Genomic DNA, 22,623 nt, shown 5'->3' with positions numbered 1-22,623 from the left:
GCAACTTTTCTCCCGCAGATGCCAGTTACTCCTGGGTTCATTTTTCTGGCCCCACACATGAATTATTTTTTCATAAGAGACGAAAGTTCTAGAAGCATGTTCTGAAAGAAATAGGAAACAAGACAAACAAAATAGACTCAAAGGACTTGTAAGAGTCAGCCCTGCCCACCCACCTGGGACTCTGTGTATGTCACAAATACCAGGGCTCCAATCAAAACCTGCTGAAGAAAATTCTCCCGAGGTTGACCCAGAGAAGGATGACCACGGAAGAGATTCTGTTCCCTGAAAGATCTGAATCCCACCTGTCATCTTCTTATCCCTCTCCACGTATTGTTTTTGTCCAAAATCCAGGTCTAAAACTGTAAGCCAACTTCTTCCAAAGCTCCATTTTTGCTCTTTCTACAATTAGCCAGATTTTTGGCTTTGTATAATGTGGAAGGGAAAAGGGATCCAAATGTGGAATATTCCATTTTGTAATAATCTATCCTTGACCCTAAAAATCTGCTAAACTTAGGCTGCCTTATGCAGAGAGAGCAAGAAGCAGTAATGAGGTATAGAAGGAGCTTGGGTCGAGTCGGACAGGCTTGGAATAAAATTCCAGCTCATTCACTCATCCAATAAATATTAATTTATGTCCCTGCTATGTCCCAAGAACTGTGCTTCACCACATCCTAATTGTATGACTTCGGACAAGTCACCTATTTCTTTATCCATAAAACAGAGATAATTACAGGGCTACAGGGAGGAAGCCCATGAAGTGTCTAGACCGCCATCAGGCCCTTAATGAAGTGAGTATCTTTCCTCCTCTTCTTCAGATTCTTTGGTAATTGTTATGTTATGTAAAACTGCTCAACCAAAGGGCTCAATAAATTAGTACAATCCATCCTCAAAATACCCATCTAATAACACTTCTTAATGTGAAGTCAAAAAAAGACCTCAAATGAGACAAAGAACCTAGAAGTAATAGATTTTAGATTTAATATAATAGTAAAAATTCAAAGATGCTGTAAACAGGGATAAGAGACAAGCAGACTGAGAGAAAAATCTTTCCATACATGTGTATATATATATATATACATATACATATATATATATATACACACACACACACACACACAAACACACACACATACAAACAAGGAGTTAATATAATACCATATAAGAGCTCCTAGAAATCAGAAGAAAGACAAATATCCCAACAGAAAAGACAGACGAGGATCATTCATGGTGGAAATACAGATGACCAGTAAACATATGAACAACCTCACTAGTAATCACAGATGTAAATTAAAACAAAGGGAAACACGGGGCGCCTGGGTGGTATAGTCAGGCATCCAACTCTTGGTTTCGGCTCTGATCATGATCTCGGGGTCGTGAGATCGAGGCCCACCTCGGGCTCCATGCTGAGCGCAGTCTGCTTGAGAGTCTCTCTCCCTCTCCCTCTGCCCCTCCCACTTGTGCTCTCTCTAAAATAAAATATGGAAGAAAAAAACAAAGGAAAACACTTTTCATCAGATTGGAAGGAAAAAAGATAATGGCTGGTATGAATAAGAGTGTGGGGAAAGAGGTGCTAATGTGCTGATAAGAGAATAAATTGGTGTAAGGGCGCCTGGGTGGCTCAGTCGGTTAAGCATCTGCCTTCGGCTAAGGTCATGATCCCAGGGTCCTGGGATCGAGCCCTGAGTGGAGTCAGGCTCCCTGCTCAGTGGGGAGCCTGCTTCTCCCTCTGCCCCTCCCCCTCACTCGTGCGCTTTCTCTCTGCCTCTCTTTCAAATAAATAAAATCTTTTTAAAAAGAGAACAAATTGGTGTAGTCCTTCCTGAACAAAAATTTTCAGCATCTGTCAAAATGTAATATGTGCATGTCCATTAGAACCAATAATTCCACTTCTAGATACCTGTTAAAGATATATGTATGAAACATCCACTGCAACATTGCGTGCAGTAGAAAAAGGTTAGAATGGCTAACTGGCCATCAAGTATCTTATGGCTCATCCATACCATACAAAAGCATGAATTAATGTAAAACTGAGGCCGTTCCACAGGTACTGACATGGGAAGACCCCTGTGACATATGAAATGAGCAAAAGCAAATTGCAAAGACATCTCTACATCTCTACATGATCACATTTGTATTTTTAAAAACCACCATATATGGGTGGACATACATTTGTCCTCAAAGACAGATGACAAATGCCCTGAGGAAGGTAGGGGGAACACACCCTAAGCTGTTAGCGGTTGTCTTTGGGGAGTGAAGTGGGAACTGAATCCAGATGAGAACAAAAAGAGATGAATCCTCACATGGTCAGGTTCACATTTTATTCTCTATGTTCTTTTATATTGCTTGAATTTCTTTCAATGAGCATGTATTACTTTAATTTGAAAAACAAGAAAAAGACTGTTCTTCCATGCAAACCATTAACAATGGTCCCCTGGTCTGAGCCACATGCCTCTCTCCCCTGGGCCACTGTGTAAGCCTCCTAGCTGGGCTCCCTGACTGTACTCTTACCCCTTGTCTTAGTCCATTCAGGTAGACTGGGTGGATTATAAAGAATAGAAACTTATTTCCCACAGCTCTAGAGTCTGAGAAGCCCAAGATAAAGGTGCTGACAGATTCCCTGTCTGATGAAAACCCATTTCCTGGTTCATAGATAGCTGTCTTTTTGCTGTGTCCTCACATAGTAGATAGGATAGGGAACTTTCTGTAGGTCCTTGTATAAGGGCACTATTCCTATTCATGAGGGTTCCACCTTAATGACCTAATCACCTCCCAAAGACCCCACCTCCAAGCACCATCACATTGGGGATTAAGTCTCAACATATCAATTTTGAGGGGATGCAAACATTCAGACCAGAGTAGCCCTATAATAGACTCTCCAGAACGTGGGGTTTTTCTTGAAACATATTCTCAGCTCACCACCATCCCTGTGCCATCCAGCCCAAATTCCTTTCCATGGCCTATAAAGCCCTAATATCAGCTCCTGCCTATTTCAACCTCGTCCTTATCTCTCCCCTCCTTGATCGTGGCCCAAGAGAACTCTGTAGGGCCTTGGCACAGCTGGCCCCATCGGTCATGCCAAGGTCTTAGGGTGGGTGGTACATCCCAGGCAGTGGGACTAAGTGTAAGTGTCCTCACCTTTTGAAGCTACATCACGTTAATGTCCCAAAAGATTGGAAGAATTCACAGGGCAATCTTATTCCTAATGTCAAAATCTCCCTTCTCTACGGCCATGGTTCTGAACTCTGGCTGTACATTGGAATCATCTGGGAGCTTTAAAAAGTACTAGTGTCAAGGCTCCATCTGCAGAGATTTTTCCTGGGGCAGTTTTCAAAGCTTCCCTAGTGATTTCATGTGGAACTGGGCACAAGAATTACTGCTCCACAGCATCTCTGCATTCAGCAATGGGGACAGTTCTCCCTTACAGAGGGTAGTGCGGGTTGCTAAACTCAGCCAGCCCTCCTCCCCAAGCTTACTTGGCCAGAATGAAAGTCTGCTTTCTATGCCCAGCTTAGTCTTCAAAGAACCAACCTTGATAGAAGCCTATTTAGCGATCAGTGAGTTTGGACTTGAACAAATTGTGGGGTTTGGGTGACAGCAAGGGAAATGTCTCAGCATAAAATCATGGCTCCTTCTGGTGCCTTCTATGACCTTCCAAAATAGAATGCATTTCTTTTGCAGGACAGTTCCCTCAAAGGGACACATCATAAGCGGCAGAGCAACTGTGGTCCTACCAGAAGTTATTTCACTCTGAAACATCAACTGCTGAAGTCAGAATGCATCTTACTGAGCCTGAAAAATTCTGTCATCCAGGACCCAATACAGTGTAAAAAGCAGTTTACAGTCCATATATTGACAGTGGATGATTATAATCCTGTTTGCTGCACTGATTTCTAATTACAGATTCCTCTGTAGGCAAGAAGCATCATGTCTCAGCCACAGAGCTCTGGGGTTGATAGCTGTGGCCTCAATCAAGTCTTCCTACCATCTGAGGAGTGAAGTGGCCTGTCAACCCTGTAAGGGGTTTGGTGGGAAAGTGACCATAAGTAGGAAATCTCTGTGGCCGAAGACATTATTTGTAATTCCTAGAAACATAAAAAACAGGGAAGAAAGAGGAAGAAGAAAAAAGAAAGGGGCCTGTCATCTTCATCATCTTTTCTTCAGGCTTGTAGGAATGGCTGGCCTCCCCCAAAAGATAATCTGAAAGATTAAAAAAAAATCTGCCTTAACTAAACACTACCGTCTCTCCCTCAACTCTCTGCCAATACAAAGACTCCTCTCACATGGGAAGAGGTATAAGAAAGAGAAAATGACTAAAACTGTCTTGCTGACTTCACAAATGGAGATAAGAAGCAGTAACCCCTGGCAAGGTTACTCTAAAATAGTGATTCTCAACCCTGGCTGCACATTGCAATCACCATGGGAGTTTAAAAAATACTAATCCCAGGGACGCCTGCGTGGCTCAGTCGGTTGAGCAGCCAACTCGGTTTCAGCTCAGGTCGGGATCTCATGATCTCAGGGTTGTGGGATCAAGCCCAACATCAGGCTACTTGCTCTCAGTGGGGAGCCTGCTAGAGATTCTTTCTCTTCCGCTCCCTCTGCTCCTCCCAACCCTGGTCTCCCTCTCTCTCAAATAAATCTAAAAATAAAATAAAATAAAATACTAATCCTAGGGGCACCTAGCTGGCTCAATCAGTACAGCATATGACTCCTGATCTTGGAATTATAAGTCCAAGCCCCACTTTATGGGTAGAATTTACTTAAATATCCTGATGTGCATCCCACCCTCAAAGATTTGGTTTAATTGGAATTGGATGGGTCCTGGGCATGAAGATTTTTTAAAGCCCCCAGATGACTCTAACTAGTAGCCAGGGTTGAGAACCCTGCTGTAGTTTGGTGTGGGTTCCAAGTAGCCACACTCTGATCCTAAACATAGTCTCCTGGGTAGATGACGTCACTGACAAGAAACGAGTATCAGTTTGAAAGAAGTATTATAGGAAAAATCTAGGTAGGATGATTCCTCCTCAAGATATGGCTTTAGTGCAGTAACAAAATATCTCTAAGCTCACAGGAGATATGAAACTGGGGTAGGGATTCAATCATCATAGATTTAATCATTATCATTAACAGGAGAAAGCAAGTGTGTGAGCTCAACCAAGTGAGCTCAACTAGGAAGTTCCCCCACCAAACCTGGAGTTGTTTCTTTTTAATGGAAAAAAGCTGTTAGGAGTGGTGGATAAAGCAAGTGTCATTCTTTTTTCCAGAATTGAGAAGAGTCCACAGTAAATATCCATGTCTTAACAATGAGCAGGAAATGTTTATTCCACACTGGCTTTTCAGAAAACAGAATTAAAATCAATACAATATTGATTTTAGTCTTTGTGAAATATATCACCAAATCTTTGTATATGACTTTTAAATGCCAGAGCTATTAAAACAATGGAGCACACCCTCCTTCCTTAATGAGACAGGGGCAACCCAAGGTTACAAACGATCCCTCTTCTGATCCATTTTCCACACTGTGACAGAGCTTTCTAAAATGTAACTCTGATCCCATCACTTTGCTGCACATCCTCTATGGGTGCTCCATTGCCTTCCCACAAGACCTCCATGGCCCCTTCTCCAGCTTTCCCTCTCCATAGCCTTCCTACCTGCCAGTGCCCCAGCCACACATAGCTCCCCAGACAGCCCTGCTGTGTCAAAGCTCTCAGCCTTTGTCTGTGCTGCTCCCTGTACTAGGATGGCCTTCTTTCATGTACTCCAGTCCTCCCAGATCTGGAGAAAATCACCAAACCTTTTAAGGCTCAATTCAAAAGTAACTGCTACTACGAAGCTTTTCCTGACCCATCCATAAAGAATTGACCACTCCCTCCTTTGCCCATCCGCCCCTTCTAACAGGGCACCTTACACTTGATCACATTTGTATGCTTACTAACTTTCCCATCTAGACTCTGAGCCCTTTGATAGCAGAGACAGTATTTTATCCACTTATAAACCCAGCACTTACTAAGACCAGATAATATAAAGTAAGTTTTCAGTAAGTTTATTTCATGAATTGAATTTAACTGAATGTATTGAATGACAGGATTTAACTCTCCATAAATTAACCTCCCTCACCTTCTCTCCCTCTCTCTTAACATACACATATACACACCAGGTAGCTGGACAGCGAAGGCTAAGAAGTAGCTAGAGTGGAAAACCTCTTGCAATAGTCCTATGTTCAGTCAGGCTGTCCCTCTTTACTTACGATTGATGTTCTGTATCCAGTAGCTGAAGGCAGAAGCAAGGGGCTATTTTCCCGGTGCAGAAGGTCCAAGCAAGAGCTGTTCCGAGAACTGGAGCTTCCTGAGTCACTGTACCAGTGTCCCTTTTCAGACAGTAATCTGGACAGAAAGCTGGCCTTGTGACTGCCCAGGTAAGATCTGTCTGTCCAGACCCCACTCTTTCTCACACTGCCATCGCTGTCTCTACATTTACTGTGTAAATCTGTGAGAGCCTCTCCTGAGAGTCATCGATCCTGGGACTGCCCCCAGGTTCCTATTGCATAGGATGGGCAGTGTCTAGGAGCTATCTCTGTATCTAGGCAGGACTGAGACTGCGTTGTGTAGGCCGGAGGAACAGTCCAGTTGCTGTCCGGGGTGCTGACTTTGAGTACTGGCTACCCAGAGACATGGGCTGTGGGCATGGAGCTGTCCACTGTGCTGATCCTTCTCAGCCCACTCTTCTTTAACACAGCACAAGTCTACTTCAAGTTGCATGGGCTGTGAGCTTTGCCACATGGTTTTAGACTTCGGCACATTGACTCAAATGACTTGCTGTTGATTGTTTGCTTGAAGTAGAGGGATTCTTTTAGGCAAGGGAGAGCAAATCATACACTCCTGGGCCAATGAATATTTTTTCAAATGGAATGGGGTGCTGCTTTCATCCTCAGTGCCCTCATTGCTGGATTTCTCATAAAGTGCCTTCATGATTTTCCTGATTCCCAGATGAAATATTTCCAGTACATTGAGGAACAAACAGATGGCTGCAATGCTGTACATAAAGAGCATGAAAATTGTCTTCTCTGTGGGCCTGGATACAAAGCAATCCACTGCATTAGGACAAGGAGGTTGAGTGCATTTGTAAAGCAGGTGCATTTGAAACCCATAGAGAATATATTGGCCTATCATGAACCCTACTTCCATCACAGATCTTGTCAAGATGTGTAAGACATAAGTACACAGCAGACATCCTTTTAGAGGGACTTTATGAATTCTCTTCTGCTCCTCTAACCTCTTCAGCTCTCTATCTATCCTTTGTTGCTCCTCCAATTCAAGCTCGGGATTCCCCATCTGGACTCGGAGGTGTGACTTTTTCTTCTGCCTCTCCTTTTCGAAGGCCCTGAGTCTATAAAGTGCATGGCCCATATACACCAGAGAAGGAGAAGACACAAAGATGATCTGTAAAACCCAGAACCTGATCAAAGAGATAGGGAAAGCATCGTCATAACAGATGTTGTTGCAACCTGGCTGCTGGGTGTTGCAGGCAAATGCTGACTGTTCATCATCCCAGACATCTTCAGCAGCCACACCAAGTACCAGCATTCGGAAAATGAAGAGTATGGTCAGCCAGATTTTCCCCACTACAGTTGAGTGGGAGTGAACTTCCTCTAGGATGCCACCCAATAAATTCCAATCCCCCATGGTAAGAGACTAATGTCTGAAACATACAGAAAACACTGAAGTTAATAGCACTCATGGATATAATGTACAAAGACACAGGCTCATCAATAAAGCAGGTTCTTTTTTTTCATGTCAGCAAAGCCATGAAGGATTTTCCAGCCCTAATATTTATGCCTTATGCTTGATAAAATAGGATACTTCCAAGGAATGTTTTTGGAAAAAACAAAAACAAAAAACAAAACTAAAGACCCTCCACAATCTGATCCAATTTCCTGCCTCTCCTCTCCCACACAAGGTTGACTGTCATTCCACTGTATCCAATGGCCGTCACATTTGTACAATGCATTCCATTGCAAATTTTGTTCATTTTTTTACCCATATCAGATGCGCCATTAACCAGACATCCTACATGATCTTAACTAAGTCTCAACTTCTCCAGGAAGTTTACCTTAGCCATCCCAAGTCAGAGTGATTTTTCCCATTCCCGAATGCCCACACTATTGTTTCTACCACTGATTTGACATTGTGCTTAAGATGAATTTTATGATGGTTGTGTCTTCTGTCCCTCTTCGTGGAAAGGTATTCTTTGCAGATAGAGACATATTCTGTAGCATTTTGTTCTTTGCACACAGAAGGTATCATTAAATAACAGTGGGATGAATTGTCTTTCCATTTTAAAACTCAGTTCCTTGACCTTAACACTGGAATAATCATCACCAAACAAACAAAGCAGATCCTCATTATGTATTATCCATGGCTCCCACTGCCAAGTAAAGAAAACAAATCAGCCAAATAAAGCCTCTGGGACAGGCACAGCGTAGCCGTAAAGATTAAGCAGACACAGAAACAGTAATAGACATGTGATTATATCCACAAAGCCACATGTGGAACAGCATGTTTTCATGAAAGTTTTGTTAACTTAGAAGAAAAATGAATATAAACTGCTTCTCTAGTAAGCTTGGGATCTAGGAAAGAATCGAAGCATAGCTGATATGAATAAGTTATTTGGGGGCGCCTGGGTGGCTCAGATGGTTAAGCGTCTGCCTTCGGCTCAGGTCATGATCCCAGGGTCCTGGGATCGAGTCCCGCATCGGGCTCTCTGCTCCTTGGGAGCCTGCTTCTCCCTCTGCCTCTCTCTCTCTGTCTCTCATGAATAAATAAATAAAATCTTTAAAAAAAAAAAAGTTATTTGGTTTACCCTGAAAAAAAAAAAAGAATGTTTTTCAAAATTTGATGAGATTAAAATATTTGATAGGCTAAAAGCTTTTAAGATGCAGATTTCCTGATATTAAAGATACAGAGAAAAAACAGTAAAGTGTTATGAAGTTAAAACCACTAATGAAAGAATTTTCCCCCTCCATATTTCATTCATTCAATAATATTTACTAAAATCTTTCTATCACCTAGACATTGTCCTAAATGCCAAGGAATTCAATGATGAACAAGATATACCTCATCCAGCCCTCACAGTACTTAGTCAATAGGACTCTCAGTAACACATAAAATGGACAAATAGTGAAAAAGAAAAGAACTGAGTGAGTATCAACTCAAAATACAAGAGACAGGCGCCTGGGTAGCTCAGTCAGTTAAGCGTCCAACTCATGGTTTCGGCTCAGGTCATGATCTCAGGGTTGTAGGGTTGTGGGATCAAGCCCCATGTTGGGCTCTGTGCTCAGCCAGGAGTCTGCTGGAGATTCTCTTTCTCTCCCTCTCCTCAGCCCCTCTCCCCATGCTCTCTCTCTCTAATGAATAAATCAATCTTTAAAAAAAATACAAGAGAAAAAATATGGAATCATTACATTTTCCCTACTTACCTCTCCAAACATAAAATAAAGCCCAGGTAGAATAAAGTATTAAATGTAAAAAAGGCAACCACAACAGTATTACAATAAAATATAATGTTTTGTAATTTTGAAGTACAGGAAGTCTTTTTTAAGCACATCATGTCAGAAATTATAATTGAAAAAAGTTTTAGATTTTACCCAACAAAGCTGAATGGCAAAAGTGGAGATGTCCAGAAGGCATTTGGGTCTAGAGAATAAAAAGAATGAAAGGTACAAACTAGAGATAAACATTTAAACATTTGTGAATAATCACTGAATAGGTAGAGATCACTTAGGGACAAGACAAAGTGAGCCAATAGAACCCTGAGAAATAAGGAAAATAAGTCTACAAATAAAAATGAGAAATGGCCAATGTGGGGTGGAGGGGGGGACCATGAGAACAGTGTCACTGAAACCAACTCTTGATTTCAGCTCAGGTCATGATCTCAGGGTTGTGGGCTTGAGCCTTGAGTCGGTATCCATGCTCAGCAAGAAGTCTGATGGAGATTCGCTTCCTCTCCCTTTCCATGCTCTCTCTCTCTCAAATAAATCTTTAAAAATTTTTTTGAAAGTACATAAAATTACTGATAGTTCCTAAGTATCATCTAACTATTCTATTTTCACATATTTAGTTTTAAAGAAAGGATAATAAAAGCCAAACAGGTGAGGTTAAATTTCCACTATCTGGCACACTAGCCTCAAGTACAAATTATCAGAATTAACTAGAAGCAAAAACACATGATGTATTAATCTGTACATTTGTATGGTATTGGGTACACTGTCCCAGAAAGCCCTTGACATTTAATTCTAAAATTCACCTGAAGAGTAATGAATGTAATACCTTTAAAGCATCTTGTCAGAGTCAAACATTAAAATCATACATGATGCATAGAATAATTCAGAAGGGTACACAAGAAACTCCTAATATTAGTTGCCTCAAGGGAAGGCAACCAAGTGACTGGGGTTAGAGGTGGGATGAATCTTGTATACTGAATCCTTTCAACAGCGAATGTATTACTTAAGAAAATAATGCTTAAACTAGGCAGTGAAGTAAAAATAAACACAACCATATGTCAATTTGTTTAAAAAAAAAATCTCTTGCAAATGAATCGATCTGATCACTTCATTCTTGAAGACTTTTAGCAAGCAGGATCTTTAAGGCAGAGGCACAAAGTGGGTAACTCTCCCATAATCTCATAGTAATAATTCAAAATGTCCCGATGAGGTAATACTGCACTGCTGCTGGAGAAGAGGAACTCTACCTACTGCCTCATCCCCAACCAGCCCGAAGGCTAAGCAGGAATCAGCACACGAAAGGATGAGAACCACTCCCATAGAGAACAAGTTGGGGTTTGTTTTTCCAGAGTTCCTACTTTCTTTCTCACCAAGTTATGTTGAATCTATGAAGTCCCTGGCAGGCCCAAGACACACTCCGAGAAACAGAAGGGAACAGAAAGTTTAGAGAGAACAAATGTCTCAAGATGGAGGAAAATACACATGGAGTCAGAGCTCCACTAGTTACTGTCTCTGTGCTAGTCAATGGTACCCAATACCGTGTCACCTCATTCACAGCTGGAGACATAAATCCCCTAACGGAAGGAGTGGTTGGTTGTTTTCTGCAAGCAGCTGTAAAACATTAGGACTGGGAAAGCTGGGGCACCTGAGTGGCTCAGTCCATTGAGCGTCTGCCTTCGGCTCAGGTCATGATCTCAAGGCCCTGGGATTGAGCCCCACATCAGGCTCCATGCTCAGTGGGGAGTCTGCTTTTCCCTCTGCCTCTGCTGCTCCCCCTGCTTGTGCTCTCTCTCTCAAATAAATAAAATCTTAAAAAAAAAAGACTGGGGAAGCTGACATAATACCAATGAAGAGAAAGTACAAGTAATATAGGGTAGTGGCAGCAGAAGAGGAAAGCTCATTTGTGTCAAGTCCTTCATCTGCTAATAAGATTCAGAGGGACCTACCATGAGAAAATAAGAGATTGCTAGGAGAAAATGTAAGAAATGATAGGAACTGGGTTAAACTATCAGGTTCCTAGCAGAGAGTTTGGTGTTCTTCAGATAAAAGGTATTACCATGCAAAAAATAACCACACCCATTGCAGAAAAACAGAACTGCAAAATAAAAGGTCAAAATGAGTGACTTTCAAAACATTGTAAAAGCAGAATCTAAAGTCAATTATTGTTAGGAATTCCAATTTATAAAACGGTAAAAAGAGGCGCTCTGGCTGAAGCCAGCCAGGATGGAGGGCCCAAGACTTACGTACTGCACATCCCTACTTCCCCCAAGCCAAAGACTTGCCTGAGGAGTTCATTTTAAAATCTTGTTTTAAAAATAATGCCTCCACTTGCATAAGGAAAAGAAAATCCAAAGATTGTGAATTTCCCAAATATACAACAGGAAAACATTTTTTTTTTTACAATTTTATTTATTTATTTGAGAGACAGAGTGCGCACAAGAGAGAGCGGAGGAGGGGGAGAGGGAGAGGGAGAAAATCTTTAGCAGGCTCCACGCCCAGCACGGAAACCGTGCAGGGCTAGATCTGACGACCTTGAGATCACGACCTGAGTGAAAACCAAGAGTCGGAGGCTTAACCTACTAAGCCACAAGGCACTCCAGGAAAACATTTAAAGTAGCAATTCCAGGCTAAAGTTTAATGGGTGACCCATTAATATTTTTCCTTAACAGAGTTTTATACTTTCTTAGCACATACACTTTGCTTCAGAGAAGAAGTGAATCTGACAAACAAAGATGCCTCAAACATCTTTTGTATTTTAATCCTATGTGAGTCAAGAAAGTATGTCTGACAGCAATTATCAGGGCATTTCTGGGAAGATGAAGCCATTCATTTCATAAATGATCTCTTAAAATCTTGCCAGTAAGGATTTTAAGTTTTCAATAATATTCATCTTTGAATTCTACTACCATTTACTTTCTTGGTGCTTTTTTTTTTTTTAAACTTTCTTTTTTTTTAAGATTTTATTTATTTATTTATTTGAGAGAGAGAGCGAGAAACAGCATGAGAGGGGATAGGGTCAGAGGGAGAAGCAGGCTCCCTGCCAAGCAGGGAGCCCGATGCGGGACTCGATCCCGGGACTCCAGGATCATGACCTGAGCCGAAGGCAGTCGCTTAACCAACTGAGCCACCCAGGCGCCCTCTTGGTGCTTTTTTAAAGGTAGTTCTAAGGGGCGCCTGGGTGGCTCAGTTGTTAAGCATCTGCCTTTGGCTCAGGTCATGATCCCAGTGCCCTGGGATCGAGCCCCACATCGGGCTCCCTGCTCGGCAGGAAGCCTGCTTCTCCCTCTCCCACTCCCCCTGCTTGTGTTCCCTCTCTCGCTGTGTCTCTGTCAAATAAATAAATAAAATCTTTAAAAAAAAAATTATATAATAAAGGTAGTTCTAAAGAAGCATGAAATTAGATCCCACCTTCCACTTGTAAAAACATTCTACGACAAAAAACAAAAACAAAAACCATCCTATGACAATGTCAACCTCAGATTAATGAACATATGAGATGCAGAGTTAACTATCTCATATTTAGGAGACACCGCTGCTTAGTAAACATAGTGCTTTTCTCTCACCACCTTTCCAGTTGCCAGTTGCCTCTCCCAGGATGTGTGCTCATGAACCTAATCTACTACTTTGGTTCTCAATTATATACCCTTATGAATTTACTTTACAGGTACGCCTGCACATGTATGAAATGATGTGTACAAAGTGATTCATTACAGTACTGTTTGCATTTGCAGAAGATAGGAAATGCCAGCATGTCCATCAACAGGGAACTGGCTAAATAATTATGATAAATTCACACAATGGTATATTTCCAGCTATACAAAAGAATAAGAAAATGTACTGATATGGAACATTCTCCAGCATATATTATGAAATGAAAATAGCAAGGTATATAACTCTCAAAGGTATGTTATCTTTTTGTAAGAAAAGGGAAAAAATAAGAAATGAAAATGCATAAGGTAGTAGTAAAAATATACACAAGAAAATAATATGAGATTTCCCTAATAGGGTGGACAAAGAGAAAGAAAGGAGCAAGACTCAGAGTGATAGATTTGATATCTTCTTGATTTTTAAACCAAACAAATGTATTACCTACACAAAAATTTCAATTAAATTTAAAAGTAATTTACCCACAAGAAGCTGAATTTATGCCTTCCTCGACTCTTCTTTGCCTTGGCGTCCTTCAAGGACCAGATCATATAGCTCTTCCTCTATGTTGCCCCCAACTTGTTGCTTGTAACACTAATATACCACATCTCACAATTGGGTGTTTGTCTTCCCAGGAAGCTGATCCTTCAGAGGAAGAATGATTCATCTTTTTATCACCAGCTCCTCTCACAATGTCAGGACTTAGGCACCTCAAGATATAATTTTTAAAATACGCCTCAAGTGCATTGAATCAAATCAGTCATTATCCTTGGATCATGACACAATGCCATTATTCTTCTATGCACGTCTCTTTTAAAAAATTTACTTTTTGGGCGCCTGGGTGGCTCAGTTGGTTAAGCGACTGCCTTCGGCTCAGGTCATGATCCTGGAGTCCCTGGATCGAGTCCCACATCGGGCTCCCTGCTCGGCAGGGAGTCTGCTTCTCCCTCTGACCCTCCTCCCTCTCATGCTCTCTGTCTCTCATTCTCTGTCTCGCAAATAAATAAAATCTAAAAAAAAATAAATAAATAAATAAAATAAATAAATAAAAAATTTACTTTTTAATAATATAGTGAACATCCATGAACCCACCCCAAACTGCGAAATAGAACAGACACCAAATTGTTTTTCTAGATGCTTCTTCCCTAATCCTTCCTTCGCCTTCCTGAATCTAAATGTTGAGGTTACAGCCTTCACAAAAAATTAACTCAAAATGGATCACAGACAATACGCTTGTCACCATCTTGTCTGAAGGCTACATCAATTTTCCTGTCCTCTGCCATCATCTAGGTCACAAAAGTCTAGAAGGTCCCCCAGAACATCATACTGGGCCACAACATAATGCTGATTGGATCTGATGAGAAAGAGGAAGCAAGTATGGTAGATGCTTTCGTAATAAGACATGCATGCCACAGCACAGAATATAAACCCCCACCAAAATGAAGGGGCCTGCCACCACAGGGAAGTTTCTGGAGGTCCATCCCCTGCAAAGTGAAAAGATATGTTGCTTTCCTTTGCACTAAAATAACTGAAAAAAAAACGCAACAAAACCCACAATATTTGATAAGCCTTTATGAATTCCAGAGGCCACTTGATGTGTTACGCTGGCCCACTTAACGATCAACCTGTAAGGCTGTCAGTTTTCACTAGGGAACATAGAAAAGGCTCTGCAGCAAGTTCAGGCTGTAGTACAAAAACAGTGCGAGATCCCAGCAAATCAGATGACACTCAGAGACTATAGCTGTGGTGCCTGGGTGGCTCAGTCATTAAGCGTCTGCCTTCGGCTCAGGTCATGATCCCAGGGTCCTGGGATCGAGCCCCGCATCGGGCTCCTTGCTCAGCAGGGAGCCTGCTTCTCCCTCTCCCACTCCCCCTGCTTGTGTTCCCTCTCTCACTGTGTCTCTGTCAAATAAATAAATAAAATCTTAAAAAAAAAAAAGGAGACTATAGCTAATAAATATGTAGCATGAAGTCTCTGGTAAGCCTTAATAAAAGAATGGGAGTGCATACTCCCAGTGTTTTATAGCAAAGCTATACCCTGCTAGAGACTGAATGCCTGACTATGAGTAATCAGTGATCAGGTGACCCAAACTGCCTAGAATTAACCGGGTTTTATCTCACCTACCCAACCATAAAGTTGGGCACAAAAAGCAGCATTCATTAATAAGAGGAAATGCTGGGGCACCTGGGTGGCTCAGTCGTTAAGCATCTGCCTTCGGCTCAGGTCATGATCCCAGGGTCCTAGGATCGAGCCCCGCATCTGGCTCCCTGGTCGGCGGGAAGCCTGCTTCTCCCTCTCCCACTCCCCCTGCTTGTGTTCCCTCTCTCGCCCTGTCTCTCTCTGTCAAATAAATAAATAAATAATAGCTTAAAAAAATAAGAGGAAATGTTATATAAATAAGCAGGCTGAAGCAGATTTGGAAGATACAAGCTGCATAAGCAGGTAGCTCAGACTCCTTTAATATGTAATACTGTACAAGCTTCTCTTCTCACTCGATCCACACCTAACCCTAACCCTCATATGCACCTCCTTATAACCAGTTAACTGAGGAGAAAAAGATTTGGGCCCAGTTTCCAGGTGTTTCTACATCACATGCTAGCACAAGCCAGAAGTCAACAGCTGCAATATTACAACTCCAATCAGGACAGGATGAAAAAGGGAAATTTTCCCCAAGGATGGGGGTAGGAAGGGACATATAACTTTTAATAATATATATAATTGTCTCTGGGCACCTGGGTGGCTCAGTCGGTTAAGGGTCTGCCTTTGGCTCAGGTCATGATCCCGGGGTCCTGGGATCAAGTCCCGCATTGGGCTCCCTGCTCAACAGAGAGTCTGTTTCTCCCTCTGCCTCTCTCTCTCTCTGTCTCTCATGAATAAAATAAAATCTTTAAAATAAAAAAAAACAATATATGTAATTGTCTCCTTCACTTAGAGAGAGGACCAAAACTAGAATCTATTCAAGGGCAGTGGTTAAAGGCTTGACTGGATGGTTAAAGACTTGGAGAAAACATAACTGGATATATGACAAAGTCCAGGGAAGGAGCAAAGTGAATGGAGTCCTAACATTGTACACAAAGAGTGAACATTGTGTCCCATGTGATTATTCACAAAAGGCATCTACTTGTAGAAGAGAATCTCAACAATGAGATGGACAAGATAATACATTCTGGAAATAAGTCTCTTTCCCTTGCAAACCCAGTGCTTACTTTCGTGTAAAAATGGCCATATGGGAAGAAAGAAAGTTTTGTATGGGCTCAGCAACATGGACTTCTCACCACAGCTGTTTTGGGTACCTCCACTGTGCAAGGCTTAACCTATCAACCACAAAGTCAAAGTTGAGTCCAAATATGGACTAGCCAACTACTTAGTGGCAGGTCTATTACGTAAGACTGGCTCTATTCATGAAGGGGGAGGCAATCATATTCTTAGAATGGCATTATGGAATACCTGTTCACCACTACTGCATTCCACACATTTTCTGTTCAAGAAACTCATTTCATAGCAAAATAGGTTCAGCAAATGGGCTTATGCCCATGTCTTTCACAATATCATCATATACCTCTCAGAGAAAACAGAAAAAAGAACACTTTCCAATGCATTTTATGAAGCCAGCAACATCATCTGAATACCAGAACCTTACATTAAGAAAGAAAATTTTTAGATCAATCTCACTGCCCCCCCCCAAAATAACAGAAAATCCTAAACAAAAAACATTAGCAAACCAAACCTAGTATCATATAAAGAGGATCTAATACATCACATTAAAGTTAGGCTTATTCTGAGATTACAAGGTCTGTTTAATATTTAAAAATGTAATTCACATTTATAAAATAAAAGAACATTTTAATAAAACATCCATTCATGATTTTTTTTAAAAAAGCTCTTAAGAATAGAAGGAAACTTCCTTAATCTGTAGAGTATCCTTTTTTTTTTTTTAATTTACAGGAAGCCTCATGTTGGTAAAATATTCTAAGTTTCCACTATGAGATCAGGAATAAGACAAGAATATTCACTAGTATCAATTCTAAACATTATTGTATTAGAGTTCTTAGCCACTGCAAAAAAAATGTTAAAAAAAAGGCTTAAAGATTACAAAGGAAGAAATAAAACTGATTTTGTAGAGAAAATTCAAAAGAATCTACAGATAAATTTTTAACTCATATATGGGGTGCCTGGGTGGCTCAGTTGGTTAAGCGACTTCCTTCGGCTCAGGTCATGATCCTGGAGCCCCAGGATCGAGTCCTGTATTGGGCTCCCTGCTCAGCAGGGAGTCTGCTTCTCCCTCTGACCCTCTCCCTTCTTGTGCTCTTTCTCTCATTCTCTCTCAAATAAATAAATAAAATCATTTAAAAAAAAGCTTTAATAAAAAAAAATTTTTTTAACACATATATGATAGTTCAGCAAGTCTCTAGGTATACAGTCAAGTATATTTCTGTATACCAAAAAGAAAATGAAATCAATTACAAGATCAGATACTATCAAACTCTAATGAAAAATATGCAAGACTTAAACACACACACCCCATTATTTAAATAAATTAATTTCAATAAATGGTGGGATATACCATGCTCAGGGATTAGAAAATTCAACATTATAGGGCGCCTGGGTGGCTCAGTTGGTTAAGCGACTGCCTTCGGCTCAGGTCATGATCCTGGAGTCCCTGGATCGAGTCCCGCATCGGGCTCCCTGCTCGGCAGGGAGTCTGCTTCTCCCTCTGACCCTCCTCCCTCTCATGCTCTCTGTCTCTCTCTCAAATAAATAAATAAAATCTTTAAAAAAAAAAAAAAAGAAAAGAAAATTCAACATTGTAAAGATGTCAATTCTTCCCAAATTTTGATTCATAGACTCCATATAACTTGATAAATTGATTCTAACACATATGTGGAAATGTAAAGAGCCAATCTATCCATTACAATGGTGAGGAAAGAAAACAAAGTGACAGAATTTGTCTACTGAATATCAAAACTTACTATAAAGTAATTAAGAGAGCGATAATACGGGTGCAAGTTTAGACATAGAGACCAATAAACAGAAGAGAGATTCCAGAAAGAAAAAAATTCATACATGTATGGGAACCTGATTTGTTGCCAAGGTGGCAATGAGGAGCGGTGAGGTATAGACAGTCTTTACAACAAATGAGACTTAGTCAATTGGATGTTTTTTAAAAATAGAAATTAAAATTACCCCCTACCTCACACCCTACAAAAAAAAAATCGATTCCCAGTAAACTGTAGATGTAAATGTGTGAGGTAAAACAATAAAAGTTTCTGACATTAATATAAGAAAATATCTTCATCATCTTGGAGTTAATAAAGGTTTCTTCAACAGGTACTATAAATTAAAGGAATAATAAATTAAATCTTCATTAAAATTAAGAATGTCTGCTCATCAAAAAATATGTGACCCAGTGAAAGGCAAACCACAAAGTGGGAGAGGGAATTTCCACATACAGAATAAAGGGATCATATCCAGAATACGAAAATAATTCCTACAAATTAATAAGAAAAGTAGATCAGAAACTTGAACAGGGAATTTACCCCCAAAAAAGGACAGTCAAATGGCCAACATTCAAGAGGTATCACTCCACCAGAATGACTAAGATGAAAGACTGACCATACTAAGTGGTAGAAGGCATGTCAAGAAACTGGAACTCACACTACTGAGGAAGTGTAAATTGATGAACACACTCAGGAAAACTGTTGGGCAGTGTTTACTAAACTTCACATCTGCATACCACTAATAAGTATGTATCCAACACAAATGTGTCCATATGTGCAGCAAAAAACATGTACAAGAATGTTCAGACCAGCACTATTTAAATAACCCCAAACTGGAAACAACCTAAATGGAAGATTCTCACAAACCTGAGTGAGCAAATAAGTCAAATATGATTTATGATTCCATCTGCAAGTTCAAAAACAGGTAAAACCATCCTATGGTAATGTCAGCAAGAGCACTGATCTCCAGGAAGAGGAAGGACTGTAACTAGGAATAGGGGGTGGGGCTCTCTGGGGGAGCTGACAAAATTCTCATTCTTGACCTGGATGGCGTTCTACAAGTGTTCACTTTGTGGGAATTTACCGAGCTACTTCTTTTCTCAAGGCCAGACTTTGATTTTTAAAATTCAACATTTTTAAATTTATACCTTCATCCTAACAAGTCAAGAACTCTACATTCTCATGGTCCCTTGATCTCCACGGTGTTGGTATGGTCTAAAATTAATTCTGGATTATGGATATACTTCCTTTTTTCCTCTTTCTTGTCCTAGTCACACTTTACCAAGGTATCTAACCACTCTTACTGCCTAGCTCTTATACTATCTCCTGGGCTTATTTTTGCTATTTTCTCCAAAAATGTTTACGATGTGGACTTTTGAATGGTAAATCTTAATGTTTTTATTAAGCCCTCACATTTGAGTAACAACTTAAATGGATGTAAAACTTTAGGTCCAATACTTCAAAAGGTTTTCTTACAGCCAAATTGCTCTTGAAAAGCCTGAGGTCAATCTGATTCTTGTTCTTTATACAAGAAAAACTTGTATTATTTTTTTTTTACAAGAAAAACTTTTTTTTTTTTCTCATCTGTAATACTCTTAAATTTCAGTATGTGTCTAGATGTGGGTACTTTCTTCTTCTTTGGTACTTTATGGCCCTTTCAATCTTCAAATTTTTTTCTTATCCTGGACCCCTTTTGCTACTTGAATGTTGGCCCATCAACTTCTGTCCTTCATCTCACTTAAATCTGCATCCATGGTTTTTTTTTTTCTTCTTTTTTTTCTTTGCTTCTGGGAGAGTTTCTCAATTTTCCAACTCACTAATTTATTCTTCAGCTGTATCTATTCTTTTTTTATTCCATTTATGTTATTTTATTTTATTTTTTTTTAAAGATTTTATTTATTTATTAGAGAGAGAGGATGAGAGGAGAGAGAGAGCACATGAGAGGGGGGAGGGTCAGAGGGAGAAGCAGGCTCCCTGCCGAGCAGGGAGCCGGATGTGGGACTCGATCCCGGGACTCCAGCATCATGACCTGAGCCGAAGGCAGTCGCTTAACCAACTGAGCCACCCAGGCGCCCCCATTTATGTTATTTTAAATACTATGGTTTTTATATTTCTACTTGGGTCATTATTTCTTCTTATATCACATTGCTACAATCTTCCCTTTATTTCTTTTAATGTTTATTGGCTTAATTTTAGATTCTAATGGTCTTATGTAATGGAGTTTTCTTTTGAACAAGTGGTATCTCTTAGTTACACTTTACTTTGGCCTGTGAACTCACTTCCCTAGTAGTGTGGGCTCTTCTGAGTGACAGTATGCTCTGGGGAAAGGCTGAGGGCCAGCCCTCTGGGCTATGTTGGGGGTTCAAAGAGAGGCAAAAAGATAAAGCCCTACGGTGGACAGCCCCAACACTACAAAAACCACTGTAAATTATTTCAGTTTGTTATCTACCAAGTAACCCTTCAGATCAGAGCTTCCTCTTCAGACACCATGGAAGAAATAGCGATTTCCTAAGGCACTTCCTAGAGTCTAGGGCCGACACTGCAACCCACCAGTCCTAGGAGTCTAGAGGGGGAGGAGTGAACAAATAATGCACAAGCTAGTCAATCCTTACCTGTTTTCCCCAAATCTTCACCCAAAAAGGCTTTTGTGCTGCCCAGATTTTATCTGTGAGGACACCTGCAGCAGCGGTCTGGTTCACTGTACTAGTACCTGCTGTGAGAAAGCAGGCAAAGGCAACTGGTTTTCTCTAATGAATCTATTCACAGACATTCAGCCAGCCACACCCCCACCAAGAACCACTTCAAAACGGCTCCCATGTCCCCTGGGAGTTTTATCTTTTTTTTTTTTTTTCTTTTAATCATTATCTAAACGCACTAAAAGAAACATTCTAATCAAAATATAACAGAATTTACATGGCTTTATTTATACATTACTGGTATTGAAAGCAAACTTTATACAAAAAGTTTTATACATATAAAAAAAAAATCCTTGGCTGGGCAAGGCCATTTATGTGTGTGTATACACACAACCACACATACACACACACAAAGTATTTTACATCATTGTAATTATACATATTTACATATACACTATTTAAATTATTTTACAATTTACCAAAATGAGAGGCAATTAGAAAAGCAAATAAAAATGGATGAAACAAACTAATTGTTTAAAATGCTACAAAATTATTTTGAAAAATCTAGAAAAGAAAGCTGTTTCTTTGAAATATCAAAACTAAAGTTTCAATGCCATTTTGTTATTGTTTTTATCTTTAATAACAAGTTCTGTTTAAAAATAAATATCTTGACCAGTAGTGAGCAAATCAGACTGATGACTGGAACAAGCTCAACATGCTGACTTGAGATTAAAGAGTCAGCAAGTAATAGCAAATGTAGATTTTTATGTAGTAATCAAATATGCCATAAAACTGTCCTCTACTTCCCCATCTAAAACATGAGGAATTCCAAGCTTCTGTGTAGTATGCAATATCAATTAAGACTCCAAGGAGTTCAGCAATTTATCTGTAATGTAAGAAAATGCTAAAGTTATGATTCTATTTTTCTGATATGACCCTTTTATCAGGTGTTGTTCTTTAAATGAGTTCATTCAGATATCAGTGTTAAAGAACTAGCTTTTAACAGAATTAGTTTGGTAACTTTATTGCTATATTCTGATTCTGACAAGAATTTAATGCGACCATAGTACTTGGGATGGGAAAAATTAGTTAAGAGACAGCTAGAAATAAAATAACCTACTGTTTTTGCTATCATGCAAGCAAATAAAATTTCAAGTATCAAAACCATTAAGATTTTAGATTTGTAATGGAACTAGTAAGCATAACTTCCAGATACAAATGAGTTCTTTCATGAATGTATATTATCTTCACAAAAGAATGGAAGTCACATTTTAAGATAACATTCAGGTAAAATAAAAACTCAGCTGAAGTTCTTAAAGGCAGTGAAAATTTTAAAGCACAATAAATCTGAAAAATAACCAGGCCATTCAAAAAGTTCTTAAAGAATAAGCTTTTTCCATTTAAATTCTCCATTATTCAATCTTACATTCCAAATTATGTAAATAGGATTTTAACTTCACAGTAAACTGCTAAATATCTTAAGATCTCATTAGCAAATGAGGTGCTTAGAGAAGATACTGAAATTAACAGATTATCTCAACACAGTAATTTACATTGGGTCCAGAAATAGATTTAAAACTCAAAAATATTCAGGACGCTTCACATTAAGACCTATGTCCAAATACAGTTTCTATTCAGATTTAATTTAATTTGAACTGAATTTAATTGAAATTAATTTGAAATTGGGTGTTCTGCAAATAATTATGATTACAAATAAATTGAAAAATAGTGATAGGTTACATATCTTTATAATTTTCCTTATGTAAAAGTCCAAAATATTTAAGCAATTGGTTCAGGTCTTACTGAAAAAAAAACCCTGCTGATAATTATTGCCTTAATAAACCTGTA

At 39.7% G+C, this 22,623-nt stretch overlaps 1 protein-coding gene across 1 annotated transcript; it reads right to left on the bottom strand.

Annotated features, from left to right (window-relative positions):
• Window positions 1-5,301: 5,301 nt before the first annotated feature.
• GJA10 (gap junction protein alpha 10) lies at window positions 5,302-20,851 on the bottom strand. Its single transcript, XM_081828666.1, is given in 5 exon segments — window positions 5,302-6,152; window positions 6,155-6,221; window positions 6,224-6,596; window positions 6,598-7,695; window positions 20,752-20,851. Coding segments are annotated over 4 exon segments (1,629 nt in total). The 5' UTR covers window positions 7,680-7,695; window positions 20,752-20,851; the 3' UTR covers window positions 5,302-6,045.
• Window positions 20,852-22,623: the final 1,772 nt, after the last annotated feature.

Source organism: Leptonychotes weddellii, chromosome 8 (assembly GCF_054177405.1).
Source record: "Leptonychotes weddellii isolate Sample4059 chromosome 8, ASM5417740v2, whole genome shotgun sequence".
Lineage (NCBI taxonomy): Eukaryota > Metazoa > Chordata > Mammalia > Carnivora > Phocidae > Leptonychotes > Leptonychotes weddellii.
Note: the sequence above shows the minus strand (reverse complement) of the source record. Positions and strands in the feature narration are given on the sequence as shown.